This window comes from Simochromis diagramma, unplaced genomic scaffold, assembly GCF_900408965.1.
Source record: "Simochromis diagramma unplaced genomic scaffold, fSimDia1.1 OVJJ01000091.1, whole genome shotgun sequence".
Taxonomy (NCBI): domain Eukaryota; kingdom Metazoa; phylum Chordata; class Actinopteri; order Cichliformes; family Cichlidae; genus Simochromis; species Simochromis diagramma.
This window is the reverse complement of record NW_024386901.1, coordinates 3517362-3534165: the sequence shown is the minus strand read 5'-3', so window position 1 is coordinate 3534165 and position 16804 is coordinate 3517362. Positions and strand designations below refer to the sequence as shown.

Below are 16804 nucleotides of genomic sequence, written 5' to 3'. Positions count from 1 at the left end.
CGTTCTGTAATATTTCCATTCATTGTTGATGGTCATTTGTGTTGTTTAGATTACCGTGTGTCCCACATGCTAGATAGCTCTAATTTATTAGTCTGATGTGTGTGAAGGAAATGATTGTATGAGTGATGATGAATGCCAAAAAAAAGAAATGCTCCTAAAACTGATGTGTAGATTAAAGAGTACATGTTGGGGTTTTTTCAGTTTTTACATTGACAGACCTCCTCAAAGGACGTTGATAAAATACTGTAGATTTTGATTCATGTTGTGGAATTAAAAGTGTTGGATCTTGAACGTTGTGCACTGCTTTTTGACTGTGTATGAAGCCCTAAAACATTAACTGACTGCTGAAGAGTGCGCACGAGAGCGCAAAGTTCAACTAGGAAGAAATTAGTTGTTCAGTAACCTGATTTGGAAGTTCTTGCATTCACTAATAATGGCAGTATAGTGGATGTGTAACCATTTGCTGCCCTGTTTATGACAAATTTGTGGAAATACACAACTATTCTACGAAGTCTCACCTACTTCTTGCAAGAGGGTTTCCTTGAATAGATTGCTGATCTCTTGGAATGTGTTGTCACATTGTAGCACCACCCTACATCGTTAAACGTCACAACAAGACACCTATTCATTCTTCATTCATTCCTTCAGCCAGACATATATGTAAATATCAGATGCATGCGAGTAATTGTTACTGATAGCAAGCTGAAAATGCAGCACTTGACCTGAGGGACATTAGAATTTAACAGAAAAATAATGAAGTCCAATGTGTTGGAAGTAAACCATGTGTGGTTTGATGTGGCTTAGATACAGTGTTACAACAGTATTCAACGTATAATCAGGTACTTTTTGGGGGGTGAAAATAACTTTAGAGACAATACAGTTGACGGGAATGTCTGTCTTTAAATAATCCAGGAAGCTATCAGCTGATTAAAAGCAAGATACTGTACTATTGCTATTGTATAAATAAATCTACTATTGTATGAATTCTATCTGTTCACTTTCAATATGCACACAGTCCTCTTACACACACTAAACTGTAGGTGGTCTTGACCATGTCTACATGCCTAAATGCTTTCAAAGCAACAGTAACTTCCATAACTGCTCATTACAGCCAAGGTGTGCAGAAGAGCAGCTTTCAACCTTGTAGGAGATGGGCTACAGTGGCAGAAGACCACACCAGGTATCACTGCTGTCAGCTAAGAACAGGAAACTGAGGTTATGATTTATATGGATTACCAAAATTGGACAATTGCAAAATTAGGATAGTAGGGTCCGAACATAAACATGAAAGCATGGATCAGTCCTGCCTTGTATAAGAGGTTCAGGCTGGTGGTGGTGTAATAGTGTGAGAAATTTATTTTCTTGGCACACTTTGGGTCCTTTACTGTCAACTGAGCATTGTTTAAATGCTGCAGCCTATCTGAGTATTGCTGATGAGCAAATCCATCTTATCCCACACCACATCACAAAAATCAAATCTCAGAACTGGTAATCAAATGGCCTCCACAGTCACTGGATGTCAGTCCAACAGAGCACCTTTGGGATGCGGTGGTACAGGAGATTCACATCATGGATGTTCAGCTGACAGATCTACAGCAACCCTGTGATGCTGTCATGTCAACATGGACCAAAATTTCTGAAGAATGTTTCCAGCACCTTGTTGAATCTTTGCTATGTGGAATTCAGACAGTTCTAAAGACAAAAGGGTCAAACCTGGTAGTAGTACTTTAGTGTCAAGTGAGTGTATATTGTTATGCCACTGAAAGCAACAAAGGATAGATTCAAAAGATGCATTTAACAAACTTTTGCCTATACTTGCAGTACAGTTAACAGAAATTTGCAGAAAACAAGTGCTTTCATATGATCTTTAGACATTTATGCAATCAGAATGATTTATCTAACTCAACTAAGAAAAACTTGTTTCAATTTCACCACTGACAAAAAGAGCCTCATATATATGTTTAAAATTTGAACTGCTTCCTTTAAAAAAAAAAAAAACAAAAAAAAAAAAACAGTAGATAAACTGCTTAAACTGGTTTACAATTCAACCATGTAGCCACACCTGTTTCTCAGTGTACTCCTAGTGCGAAGTATCAGCTCTACTTTGGACTGCTTGCGTTCTGTGTAACGGTTAAAATCAAATCAAAATGTATTTATATAGCACATATTAAAAACAACAAAGTTGACCATAGTGCTTCACAGTCAGTAAAAGCATGAAACAATTAAAAGAAAACAATAAGAAAACAGGGCAGGAAACCATAGGTGACAGCAGAACAAGCCAGATAACAGCCAACTAGTTAGAATCAAAAACCAAAGTACAAAGATATGTTTTAAGACATGATTTAAAAGACTGGATAGAATCAGCAGTACGAATATGAACAGGGAGGTTATTCCAGAGTCTGGGTTCTACCGTTGCAAAGGCTCGGTCACACCTAGGTTGTGCTAGGAGCATCTGATTGGAAGATCTTAGTGCTCTATTGGGATTGTACAAATGGAGGAGTTCAGAAAGATAGCTGGGCGCCAAATTATTTATAATTTTAAAAGTGAACAAAAGAATTTTAAAATCTATATATTTAACAGGGAGCCAATGTAAGTTGGCTAAAATTGGAGTGATGTGTTCATAGGTTCTAGTACCTGTTAAGAGACGTGCAGCTGCATGTCTGTAAAAACCAAGGAATTACAATATGAGCGATTCTCTGATTCCCTCACAACTGTGGGCTGTTTTTGATTTAGATATCATAATGCCAGCTAAGGTTAATGAATGCCACATGTTGTGTTTTTCTAATATTCGGCTATAACACAGTGTTTAAACTGAACTCTGGGAAGTCAGGCTCAATATTCTCAACAATGTTTAGAACTTGCTGATCGTAAAGACACAATATAAAAGACAATAAACCACATTTGTTACATGATTAGTGTTTATTTAAAATACTCCATCTGCAAATGTTTTTTTTTTTCTCTCAATTAAAAACAAGACAAACTTCACAGCTAGAAGCCTACATAGTAAGCAAAAGAGAAGGGGAGCATCCATCAGTTTATTTTCCCCCTCAGTATCTGTGTAGTGTGTTCCAAACCTTAGCCTGGATGGGTCCTTGGACAAGAACAACACTGGTGATCTGATGGGGGGGCGGGGGGTGGGGCGGTGGGAATGAGGATCTAAGGAACTTAATACTGAGGCTGACCTGCATATACCCAACCTCCATATGGAGCCATTAATTTTCAAATACTGATCCAGAGTCAGTAAACAGCCTTGTTTGATCACCCGTGGTATACACACAACTTAACACCAAATTGCAAATGGCACTCCTGATTTTCCTGTCACAAAACAGCTGACTGAGAAGACGTCAGCCAGCTCCCACACAGTGATAACAGCTCAGTGTCTTGTAATATGAGACATGGTGGATGTTCAATCCTGATGGACAGAAAAATGTACTCGAAACATATCGACAGTAAACATGTCTGAGTTACAGTCGCCACAGTAACTCCTGGTATTAAATGTAATTTACAACAAAGATCATTTTGCATTTTTTTTGTGGCTAAAGGAAAAAAAAAAAAAAAAGATACATTTGGTGAAAGTTTATATTTATATACTGTTAAGGAATCCCAGGAAATGACCAACCAACATTAACTTCACTATGCTATAGCACTCAAGCATGATTTCAATCTTCATTAACAAAAAAAAACAAAAAACAAAACAATTCGCCACATCTGAACAATTAACATTTGCTGGTTTTGGTCTTTCGTGGAATACGGTGACAGTAACAACAAATATAACTCACTCTTCATCCTTTAAGGCTGCATGAAGTAATTCAAACACTTTTGTAGAAAAGAAAAAAATAGAAACTAAAGTGTATTTCAGACAGATGATGAACTCAATCATTCATGTTCAATGTGTTCTCTCAGAAGTGATAGACATAACAAATAAATAAAGGACTTGTAAAAACAACAGTCAAATGATAATGCTTCAGATAAGGTAAACACCTTTAATTTAACAATCACGCACATCTACAGCTGTAATGTAAATTACCGTGTGGACAGGTCATACAGTGGCGTTTTGTCCTTGCCTGATAACTCTGTGGGTAATGCTTTCTGGGGCTGGCTGTGGGTTAGCTGAACTTTGGAGGTCAGAGGGCAGCAGTCTATGAGAGCACAGCATTGGAGCGTCGTATACCTATCAGGTTGTCTGCGCTGAGAGATCGCCTCATTGCGGCTCGACTGAGGTCCTTGTACTTGTCTTCACATAGTCTTGAAATGGCCTGGAGGGGCATTATCAAAGCACAATTACTCAAAAGTCACACACAGATGGACTAGATCATTTTGATTTAACCAGGTGGTTTGAATTAAAGGTATCTAATGATTAGTAAATGATAAAACAGCCTTTGTTGCACTTTAAAAATCCAGGTCATGAGCAAAAAAGCTACATAAGAAATTTCTCAGACTGTTTTCAGAGGGTGGTTCTTCCTACTGTACTAATCACTAACACTTTTATTAGTTCAATTAAATCCTGCTTGTAAATCGTGCCATAGAAACAGTTGCCAAAATAAACAGCCTTTAACTTGAGAATACAGAGTATCCACCAGCAACTCCTAATCTGAGGCAGCGTTAGATGAGTATTACAGACGGATGTTCTGTAGTCTCTGGAAGGAAGCTTACCTCTAGTTTCTGGGCACGCTGGTTGTTGAGGGGTTCCAGTGGGAAACTGAGGTTGTTGTCATCGGCCAGCTGTCGCAGGTCAAAGTAGTACTTGGCGTAGACGCTGGCCGGCACATTGATGTTAAATTGCAGAAGTTCCAGGAAGTGGCGCTCCATCTCATTCCTAGAGATCAGGAAGACACCTTAGGGTTATTCCCAACAGTCAAAACCTGGGACGTAATTTGGACTGTAAGGTATGAGTGTGTGTAAAAAATAGAGCCCATTTTTTCCCTAGGAAAGAACAGCCTAGTCAACCAGTCTCAAAGTTAAAAAAATAATTGCATTTTATATAATTTGTGACACAGTAGGAGACATTTGAAAAGATTTATCAGAATCACACTTGTTTTTGCAACCTGCTTTTTGAAACTTCAAGCGGCTGGTTATGGATAGAGGTGGGCGTACCGATTCAAATATTAATAGTACTGTTGCTATTGCTGGTGGTTTTGGTATTGAATAGATACATACTGAACTTAAGCGACACAAAGTATCAACTGAATCGAGTTTTTTTTTTTTTTTTTTTTTTAAATTGTAATATAATAAAGAAAAACAAAATCACAACTTATTAACCATGACAAATGTCTATTTTTTGTGTGGACTATCATGTTTATGTTATTTGTAGACTATAGCACATCTAAACGGCAGAAGCTGACAGAGGTGCTTTAAAGACAGACACATTTAAAATTCATGAAAAACTTCAGTGTGTTGTTTTGATTTTTTTTAATTATTGTGAAAACTGAAAATCTGTTATTTAGTGATCATTACAATTATGTTGAGAATTCACAAAAATGATGATGATTCATCCCAGAACTCATGACACGGTCTCTTCATTACATAAGCTGCCTTTATTGTATTATTGCAGTACGGTGGCACGGTGGTTAGCACTGTTGCCGCACAGCAAGAAGGTCCTGAGTTCAATTCCACCATCATGCCGGGGTCTTTCTGTGTGGAGTTTGCATGTTCTCCCCGGGTACTCCGGCTTCCTCCCACCATCCAAAGACATGCAGCTTATGGGGATGGGTTAATTGATTAATCCAAATTGCCCATAGGTGTGAGTGCGAATGGTTGTCTGTGTCTCTGTGTGTTAGCCCTGCGGCAGACTGGCAGCCTGTCCAGGGTGTACCCTGACTCTCGCCCTATGACAGCTGGGATAGGCTCCAGCGACCCTGAAAAGGAGAAGTGGATGGATGGATGGTACTGGCCCTGTATTTAGATGGTATCGGATCAATATTAAAATTTGCAGTATCACACAGCACTAGTTGTTGCGACAGCCTTGATTAGTAGCAGGTGGATGAGTAATATTTTGAAGTAAATAGTCAACTACAGTTGTGCATTAAGGGAATATTAATATTTAGCTTAGACAATTTCTCCTGCAAGCACAACATCTGAAAGTTCCTAGTATACAATATCTTTTTAGTGAAAAGCCACTGTAAACTAATCCCCCAAAACAACCACTGCAAAAGTTCCTTTTTGTACTTGTTAACAGAAAAGGGGACCAGGGTCCAACTGACAGGTAAGAAACAACTTCTCAACAAGACATTTTGATGAGTTCTGCTCGTTTAGCAAGCAGCAGTGAAGACGACATGATTTGAAGAAACAAAAGCAGACAGGACAAACCTCTCTCTACACAAACTTTTATATTCAGTCACTTTCAGCTTTAAAACTCATCTCTCAGAAGATGGAATCTGATATATCTTTATAAAGGTCTCACACTCACACGTGGGTAATCAGGCATCCAGGCACTTAGCTGGAGTATCACAGCTCATCCTTTTCAAGACTACAACCTCCATCATCCTTCCTCATCATCACAGTCACGAGTAAAATCTAAGGGAGGTGGTCGCCAAGGAGACAGCATCCAGGATGCTTTGTTGGTCAGCAAAGGTGGTGAGAGCGAGTGTGTGAGTGTGTGTGTGATGTCTGGTCTCCCGGGGCAACTAATGGAGCGGGCGAGAGCCAGGACCATTATGTAGAAGCAGTGAGAGCACTTGAGACCCTCCTCTCCATTTCTCTCCGTCTCTGTTTCTCTCTCTCCCTCTACTCCTCTTCCCATCCCTCCATCCAGACCGGGCCGGGATCACAAAGACACTTCAGAGGAAGCAATGAAAACAGGGCACAGACAGGGTAGGTCAGACGTACGAGAGGGATGGGGGCTCGCAGAGAGAGCGCACACGCATCTTTCCAAATCACAAAAAAACAAGGAGGCACTTTCGACTTCTTTCACAAACACACGCATATGAGCGCGCACACACACGAAAAGCAATTGTAGGAAATAAAGCCTGGGTCTTCCAAGTGCAGCCTCTCGACTCTTATAGCCTGACAAACAGCACAGATTGCTGTGGCTTCTCCATCCCCGTATTTCATCTGTCTGCTTTAAGTGCATCCTTGTTGATGTATTCCTTTTATTTATTTATTTATTGGTGATGATGGTAGTGGGGCGGATTGAGCATTATTAACAAACAATTTTCCTAGCCGGACAGCAAAAAACAAATAAATAAATAATTAAATCAACACATTTCTTCATTTTCTCATTGCATGTGCGTTTCCTGGAGCTTTCACCACCTGAACATGCCAACAACCCACATTTTGGCACCCCAGAGTTCACCAAGAACAAACCCAAACAAGTACCCAATAAAGATTTTGGGTACTTGTATGTTCTCTCAACCTCTCAAACAGACCCGAGGATATTTGGAACAATGTTGATTCAGTGACAGCGGCATCTCTTTCCAAACCCAAAGGGGGAAATCAGCTTTGTACACAGGCTGAGTGCCACGGCCTTAGGAGGTGCTAAATGGGGACGGTGCTCTTCTTCCTAGCTGGATTTATCAAACACTTTCTTTCAAATTTAAGTGAAATGTCACAATTATGTTTCAGAAGCGATGTTCTGAAATTGTGCATCATATTCAAGCTTCTACCCACATCTTCTCTGGCTTTTCATTCCACTTACAAGTGCTTGAAACAGCTATTACCACATTTCATTTCTAGCATGTCTGCTAGCAAACTAGTTTTGACTGAAGTTTTGACTCTGATCGTGGTGCTTCACACGGGCCTACAAGATACCAGTACAGCAGAATGAAAAGACTGTTTGGTTCCACAGTCGGTATGCTGTTTGATCAGTCAGTACCAGCAAAACAAGGATTTCCTTGATAAATTCACTCCTTCATTTGAATTGTTATTATTCTAAACCCTTGAGTAAGATTTGCCTTGATATGTGTACTTAAAGCACTAAATCTGCTTTACATTCTTGGTAATATTTGACATTACTATTTTAACATGTATTTTCTGAACAAGTTGATTGATCTTCTCTACAGAAATTAGAGTTCACCAAGGATGTGACTATATTAACAGGAAACAGGTTACTAAATCCAGTGGTTCTTCTACAGTCACCATGTTCTCATTTTTCAGATCACTTGTACAACTTACATGTCCTCCACAGTGATGTCTTTTAGGATCTGGCAGTAGTCGACATTCCACACAGCTTGGTCATCCCAGACTTTAGAAGCCAGTAAGATGGCTCCCAGGACAATGCGCTTCCAGTTGGCGGGGCAGATATCAAGCTCAGCGTAGGTCAGCAGGCGCTCCAGGTACACCTTGAGGACGAAGAATGTTAAAAGCTTCAGAGGTTTTAATAATTCCTTTGCTAGTTCACTACAATTAGTCAGGAACAATAGTCTGGTTATGTGTATCTGTACTGAGCAAAATCCCTATATGCACCTTCCAGACTACTTTTACAGTATGTAACCACACTGTATTTCTGTTCTAATAACAATGATTATGAGACAAGCCAACAGCCACAACAGCACCACTGCAAAACTACAAAGATGTGTTGTTTTTTTTGCCATTTTGAAAACAGAATACTAAGTTTTCATTTTTGCAACAGCTGAAAATAATAAATAAGCAAAACACTACTTTCCAAAATACCCAGCCTGTAGGATGATATAAACTGAAAGTAAATATAGGGATTGAGCTAGAAAAATTCGAGAATCCTACTCTGACAGCTCTGACTTAAAAGTGAGTGTCTTTTGTCTTCATACTGACGATCAACTGTCATTTCTGCTATTTGGGAAAACAGCATAAATGCAAGCGTTCACTGCCATCTGGTGGCCATTTAATACAACATCAAAGTACTCAACAACAAAAACCTCCACAGCTGTGTTCATGTCACTCAGGTTATCTTCAGTACAGACAAACACGATGCTGAGCACAACTTGAATTAATATCCACTTGGTGATCTTTGTGTGTTTGATTAAATTCTGATACTGTAGAAGTACACCATGGCATGAGCTCCATCCAAAAAAAACAAAACAAAAAACAAACCCAGACAGAAATCAAAAACAATATAAAAAAAAGGAAAAAGGATTAAAACAATATAAACACACTGGGTGAAATCAAGTATGCAGTGTGCAATGCAATTACTGTTGTAAATGTGATAAATAAATCAAGACGCCACTTACAAGAGTGACAATGGCACATTCTGCAGTCAGCTGTGCAGCACTGAACAGTGTCCTGACGAAGCGGTAGATCAGTTTGTGTTCTGGGTCTACATATGCGTAGTCATCAGGCACTGGCTCTCTCTGCATGAGGTGAAAAATACACACTTGTCTGACAGAAGCAACAAAGGTCTAACAACAATCAGGCCACATTTGTTTGTTTGGGGTTATTTTTTTGTAGCTCAGTAATTCATCTGAAAGTCTGGAGCCAAAAGCTGTGTGGAAACGCACCACAAAAGGCTGGATGTGTCAGGCATGATGCAATGATTACATTCTTAAGTATAGAAAATTGATTGGTGAAAAAAAAGCTGTACCATTTAGCTGCTGAAATCCATTATTAATGGAAACTGTAGAATAAGTTTAACAGTGAAATTTCTGTATTTTCCACTACGATAACGTCAGCTCTGCCAAAAGCACGCTGTAAGGCAGTGAAAAGAAACCACTTCTGCATCTTTATCGCAAATCTACAACTGAATGGAAGTCATTAATGCAGACCGCAAGAGAGGATGTTTTTCTTCCTCATTATGGGTTCTTTTTAAAACAGTGATTCACATCCCTTTTGTGATGCATCACAACTCTTAATAACTTGTGAAGTTTCTAGAAAAACGTGGCCCAGAGAAGACCAGTGGGCAGAGTGCCTACACATGTAAATGTGATGGGTCTTCATACTGACTCACATCAACATGAACGATGTGAGTCTACCACCATTATTGAGCTGGAGAGCTGGTTAATTTCATTAACATGCTCACCGACAAGGGGTGCAACTTCTCATCAAAGATGTCCAGTGACCTGTCCGAGTCCCTACAGCACAAGCAATACATCAGTCAATATACTTCACAGGCACGCTAGTTTTAATAAAATAATCTGCCAAAAGTTACACGATAGTAATCAAATCCAACATTTACACATACCTGTTTTTGATGTGGTAGTATATTGCTAAAGTGACACTGAAAGAGAAAGAAAAAACCCCCGATTAGTTTAATAGCTACAACCTCAGTGTGACACCAGCATCGTGTGTGCATGTGTATTAGAGCTTATAGTGTGACAAAATATCTGACACATTCAGCGAGAAGGCTTCATTTAATCACACTCAGATAATCCTGATATAATGATCCACATTCACTGGACTAATGTCACTACAGATTATTGTCCTAAAGGAGGGGAAACAACATGAGCTTTAGTCACGCATCTGTTTTCTAACACTCCAGGATTACTATGCTCTGATGTAACAGGACTTTTTTTTGAGGGAGGGACCTTTGGACAACACAGCCCTGTGTGTTTGTGTTTCTGAGAGACATTCTCACCATTTGATTGTGCTTTTGAGGTTTGGCTGGCTGACGGTGCTGTCGTCTATGAAGATGGTTGAACAGGAGCTGTATTTCTTTGAGAGTGGATTAGGGGACACCTTCACACATTTAAAAAAACAAAAACAAAAAAATACAACAAACAATTAACTGGTGCTCAGGGGACAGACGGTCACGCATGCGTCCTACATTTCCAATTTTTTGAAAGCTCTGTGTTATAATTGTTTTGTTTTAACAATATTTGTGGATCATCTTTGTTTAAATGTTTTCCTCGCTGAAAGTGATTCATTCACTGGCAATAAACGCAAATGAAGCCCTCTACAATATGAAATGTACAAGCTAATAGCCCATAAATTAAGTTCATAAGTTCCATTTAATTAGTTATATTAAAGTCACCATTAGGATATTAAAAACCAAGCTTAGTGTGATTGATTTTTTTTTTTAAATATTAAAAGCACAAATTTAATGTAAATTTTCAAAACACTTACATGGCTGACATGGTTTATGTGGTTGCTTTTCCTCTTGTCTCGTACTGCAAAAGAATTAAAATGTTCAACAAAGACTAAAAGCAGCATCAATCACAGAAGACTAATTGTAATACCACAGCACTTAACAGCCTTTTCACACTCAAGAATCATGTAAAATAAATTATAGTTAGATGAGTTTATTTACATTTGTTTAGATATTTTTCTGTAAATATAATACCATATATACTTATTCAACTATGTCTTGGACACATAACTCATAATGCATAGGTTAGCAAACCATTAAAAGTGATTTATTTTGTATTTTCCTTGTAAAATTCTAAAAATCTTCTGAGACCCTTTCAAGTAATCGCCAACTTGGTTTTTTAAATGATACATCTTAGTCTTAAACTCTACAGTAAGAAAGTGATGAATTTTTAAAAGACACTTATGTATCTGCAGAGCAGCAGCTATAACAATAGGACCTATAACTAAGGTCTCAGCCAGGATAGAGTGTTGTAATTTCACCCAGCAGTTACTGGTGCTGTTCTCTGAGGGTGTAGCCGAACATCTCACAACTAGGGGAGCTGGCAGGTTAAAGACCACTGAATTTCAAACATTTGCTCAAGTGAAAAGATGTGTGCATGTTTTCTGTTAACTGGGATTTAGATGAAGACAGTTTGTGTGAATCACTGCTGTGTGAGTGTCATGTTATGATTGCTCACCGTCTGTCTGGGACTTGCTAAGGAAGATGGTGCTTGCTCGGGCGTGGTCCGATGGATTAGACTCCAAGGCCAGCTCTGATACAACAAAAGCAAGAAAAGCATTTAAATGTTCATTATTAGTGGCTGGTGTGGAGCATTTAGCTCCAGTTTCTGCATTAATAAAGAAAGAAAAGAAAAACCATAAAGTTGTGAGCTAACAAAACCATCAAACACTTATAAGATCACACAGTGTATTTATGTAAATCATCATCATCATCATAAATAGTGGAGAATAATGTAATAAAGACAGTCTTTTAATCTTTTAAAGACAAACAAGACATGAAGCTCAGAACAGATTAGAGAGACTGGGAACCTGTTTGTGCTTATGTGTTGGAGGCTTTAAACCTCCAACACATCTGACTTAGAAGAACTAAATGTAATCGTGTTGCCTGACAGGTGGATTGTGTGCAAAATTTCAATTAAAGCATTACAATTACAATGACCTTTACTCCTTAAATCCAATTTGCCCGAGTACTATTAGCAAATGCAACGGCATTACTGTCCAATTACTTTTTCAATTTATTGTGCAAATACAGAGACTATCAAGGACACAAGCACTATGTTAAAACTTTTCACTACATTTAAAACAAAACCTCTGGTTTTCAAAACAACTTAGACATTAAACAGAGCACAAGTGTCATTAGTTTGATTTGCTGGCACTGGTTCATAGACGTCCACAACTTAGAAATCCGTTTTCTCCAAATTCATGCAGACGGCACATTACATAAAATACAAGGGATTAGGTGATAGAAGCATTTGTTAAGGGAGTACCATAAGGAATGCACGACAGATTGCTGGCCTGATTCCCCCCTCCCACTTTCACCCTGCCAACAGCTGGTCTCACAAACTGCACTCACAACTGTCCATAACCTCATAAATGGAATAAACTGTGCAAGCTGGGGAATCAATAAAGAGTGGCGACACAAGGACTGAGCTTGGGTCTACATCACACAGAAATATCTGAGATACTTTCCTGATCGGGGTCTGTACCACAGCATGAAATTACAGTGTGGGCATCAAAACTAAGAGGGTTACAACACTTAATATGTACTTTTTATTCTGTAACATTGTGTTCAACCACTACCTGCTTAAAGACACATTAAGATGAAGTTATTTCCTAAGGAATATGTAAATTTCATGCGTGAACATAAAAATGTCATGCAAAAAAAGAAAATACTAAACACAGTTGCCATTTGGGTTTGTTTTTTGTGTGTGTGTGTCTCAGTTTCTTTATTTTTACCTTTTCAAGTTTCCCCACACAGTAAATTGCAGAAATTGATTCTAAGTAACCAAGATATCAAAAAGCTTGTTTTCACATTTGATGTCTAACTTTTGTATGTAATGCCAATATGATCAATATAATGCAGTGGATAAATGGTGCCAAGAATGTCCTAATTAAAAAGGCCAGTTTTGCCACTGGCATGGTAATAAATACAAAGAAGGTGTAACTAGGCAATAACCAAAGTGGGTGTGGTGTGTGCATGTTGTGAAACACTATTATTACTTAGTTCTTGGATGATCTTTCGCTTTCGATTCATCCCGTGGCTCAATATTAACAGAAGTGTGTGCATACATGATGTAGCCTGTATACAGTCATCAAAGTTTGCGTGTGTGCTTGGGAGTCACACAAAGATCATTCTGCACTGTGCCAGTGGGTGGATTAGGATGAGCCTCCCTGTAAACAAACACATATGGGTGTAGTGTTTCACAGGCCCAGATACTGAAAAGTAAAACGGGAGTTAAAGCTATAAAGGAATCGTTAAGTACTGGATGTCTGGCAGGCTCTTACCATCAGGGACCTCTCTGTCGCTTATGTGCTGCAGGTAGGGCACAGTGTCGTCGCTCACTTCGGTGCTGGTTTGGAACTCCTCCAGCCGCTCTGCCGGCAGTCTCGATGGCAGTTTGGGGCTCGACTCCGGAGACACGCAGCATGACACCGTATTCCCCATTCCAAACTGAGCGGAAGCTTCACACGATAGCAGCCAAATCCAAGTAGTGCAAATATATGTAGCTAGCTGAGGTTAGCCTCCCTCGGCCTCATAAACATTACCAGGCTGCACTCAGTACAAGCACATTATCTTTGCGTCCTAAAACGCCGCTCTCCACCAATTCCCAGGAACTGCATTCCTGTCCATTTGTGGCTAAGTAGAGCAGCAGCCGGAGACCAAACAGCCAAAAGCTTTGCCTTTTAGTGGAAAGCCAGACTGGGCGTATGTAACAGTCGATATATTCTCGTCCTAACAAAAGCCGCTCTTAGTTTAAAGCAGCTGGTCCATTCATTCATTCAACATGCCAGAGTTTCGGTGCTAAGTAGCCAACTAGCATTATAGCATGTTAGCTAACTAGTTAGCTCGGTTCGTTAACTTTTCTCTGCTCCTCATCAATTCAACTTTGTGGTACCAAGTAAATAAAACAGTCTCTTCAAAATGACCGTGTTACGTCTTCAAAATGTCACATTCCAACAGACATATTTTACGAGACTTTCCGAGCAATCCCAGAGATGCCCTCTTGCAACTGAGCCCAGTGTGTCGACAAATCCAGTTCGAGGCTTTTGCGGCCTTCTTTGGAAAACAAAGAAAAAAAGATAAAATTCTAAAAGACTAGCCAAGAAATTATCAATGGAGCTGCACTGACAAAGTCTTCTTCCGGTCCATCGTTAGACAACCAACTCTATTCACAATTCCGGACACCCCCATTTGAGTCTCCTCCCTGTCAGATTTGTGCCGTAGGTAGACGCCACTGCCACCATCTGTTGCCGGAGCTCCCAAACGGACAAGCCTTGGCACTGAACGTGGTAAGCCCGCCCACCTCGGAATTCCATGCAGTACTATTGGCTAATAAATCAATGGGCGAGCATTTAAACCCTGCTAATTGGTTGTGAAGGCTGTCTATCAAAGAAGATTTAAACTCATGAAATGTAATTACAACGCTCCTATTTTTGTATCGTCACTGATCCACACCCTTTTTTGACAGTGAAAACCGAAGCCCATCCTCTATTGCACTACCTGTCAGTCAGTGCATCTTTTGTTATTCAAACAACGCAATAAATTTGGATAGGCAAGCAGGGGACTGTAAGTCAGGTGGTATATTTTTTTTAACACGCTACATTTGTTAAATCTTAATTCATTAAACAAATAAGAATGGCTGTTTAATTAAATGTGAAGCCGAAGAGTGAGAGGAAGATTTACTACTACTACTACTACTGTGCACAGCGACCTTGAGTGTTTTGAAAGGCGCTTTCAAATAAAATGTATTATTATTATTATTGTTGTTGTTATTATTATTATTTAGGGATAAAAAAAACACAAAGCCCTGACAAATATTTAAAGATGAATCCGTGAGCTGATGATAGATTTCCTTACAGGCCACTGAAAACCAGTGTCAGACAGTTTTTATTAAAATGTGGCAGCTCAGACAGAACTTAAATTCACATTCTCTGGTTTCAGAAACAGGATTCCTGACTCCTCTTCCTTCTCACTCCTGGCTGTATGTGATGAAGCAGGGAAACCACAGATTGTATTAAAATTTTGCTCAATGATTAAATAAGAAAATGACATAAATCATACACTAGTGTCAATCTGCCAGCAGTATGTGTGTGTATGTTGAATATTTTAATGTGTAAACATGAAATTCTAAGTACAAACAAAGAAAGCCATGTCAGTCATCCACCCCTATTTTTGCAAGTTCATGCTGGAGACTAAAAAACATACTTCAGCAGACTTCAACTACTTTTTAAGTAAATACCCAATATACTTGAATTTACTTATAAATGGTAAATGGACTGGTACCTATATAGCATCTTTCTCCTCAGTTTTAAGTGCTCAAAACCCTTTCATTCTCATTCACCCAATTACACACAGTTATACAGTATTTATTTTCCCAAATCTATACTTAAGCACTTATATCTAACATTCACACACATACTCACACTCCTTAAAGATATGTCACAGGCAACTCAGGGTGGACACATGGACAGGAAGAGCCAGTACGGTGACCCAGAGAGGTCAAACACACTACACACTGTCTTCCTCCCCTCACCCCAACCTGAACCCGGCAGATGACTGCCCCTCCCTGAGCCTGGTTCTGCTAGAGGTTTCTTCCTGTTAAAAGGGTGTCTTTACCTTACAAAATAAAGCGCCTTGAGGCGATTATATAAATAAAATCATAATGAACATCAAGAAAGCACATGCAAATAGAAAATACTGCAAAAGCACATGAAAAACAATGGAAGTGTTTCGCAGTGACAAAAACGTGATGGAACAGCTTCAGAAGTGACAGATACCAAAACATGCAAAGGACTGAGACATGCTGAAAAGAAGTGTGGGATCATTGGTGTTGTGAGGGAGAAAAATATGCAGGCAATGTGCGTTCTGATCACATGATTATAGATAATTAGCTACTATTAGTTGTTTACTGCAGCTGTTTCATCAAATGATTTTCTCCCCTAACCACTTCCATTGTTTAAGTTACAGTGTGTTTGATACGGTAAGCCAGGAGATCAAGCCACTGACATCCCAAAGACAACCTGCTCCACCACCTGAGCCACAGTTACCCCAAACCCATCAGCTTAAATTTATAGCAAACAACCTTCTTTTTTTTTTTTTTTTTTGCTTAGTGTTTAAACTGGCTTACACATACCTAGTGTTCATGGTCACGTATTATGGGTTTAAATGCATGTTAGAATAGATTTGAGACTTCTACCCACCCCACCCCTACATTTTCTGTTGCTTTGAATACTTGATCCCAGGCATTTCAACTCATTCGCCTTTACTGCTTTTGCTTCTTACATTGCCATTTTCATCTCTTATTCACACAAGTATTCCGGCTTGTTTCTACTGACGTTTGTTCCTCTTCTCTCCAGTGCATACCTCCACCTTCATCTCTCCAGGCTCTCTTTGAACTGCTCCTCACCCTCACTATAGATCACAGTATCGTCTGCAAACATCATATTCCTCCCTGACCTCATCTGTCAACCCGTCCAACACCACTGCAAACAAGGCTCAGAGCTGATCACTGATGTAACACCACTGCCACACTGAAACGCTCACACCTCACCCCTTTCTCGATGTCCTCGTACATGTTGAAACTTGGATAAT

General features: G+C 39.3%; 1 protein-coding gene across 1 annotated transcript; it reads right to left on the bottom strand.

Annotated features, from left to right (window-relative positions):
* Nucleotides 1–2900: 2900 nt before the first annotated feature.
* On the bottom strand, nucleotides 2901–14518 carry ccnyl1 (cyclin Y-like 1). Its single transcript, XM_040034831.1, has 10 exons — nucleotides 13498–14518; nucleotides 11670–11744; nucleotides 10969–11012; nucleotides 10481–10581; nucleotides 10088–10123; nucleotides 9926–9977; nucleotides 9141–9260; nucleotides 8110–8276; nucleotides 4654–4816; nucleotides 2901–4256 (listed from the first exon to the last, which is right to left on the bottom strand). The coding sequence occupies exons 1-10, from the start codon at nucleotides 13655–13657 to the stop codon at nucleotides 4140–4142; spliced, it is 1035 nt and encodes a 344-aa protein (XP_039890765.1). The 5' UTR covers nucleotides 13658–14518; the 3' UTR covers nucleotides 2901–4139.
* Nucleotides 14519–16804: the final 2286 nt, after the last annotated feature.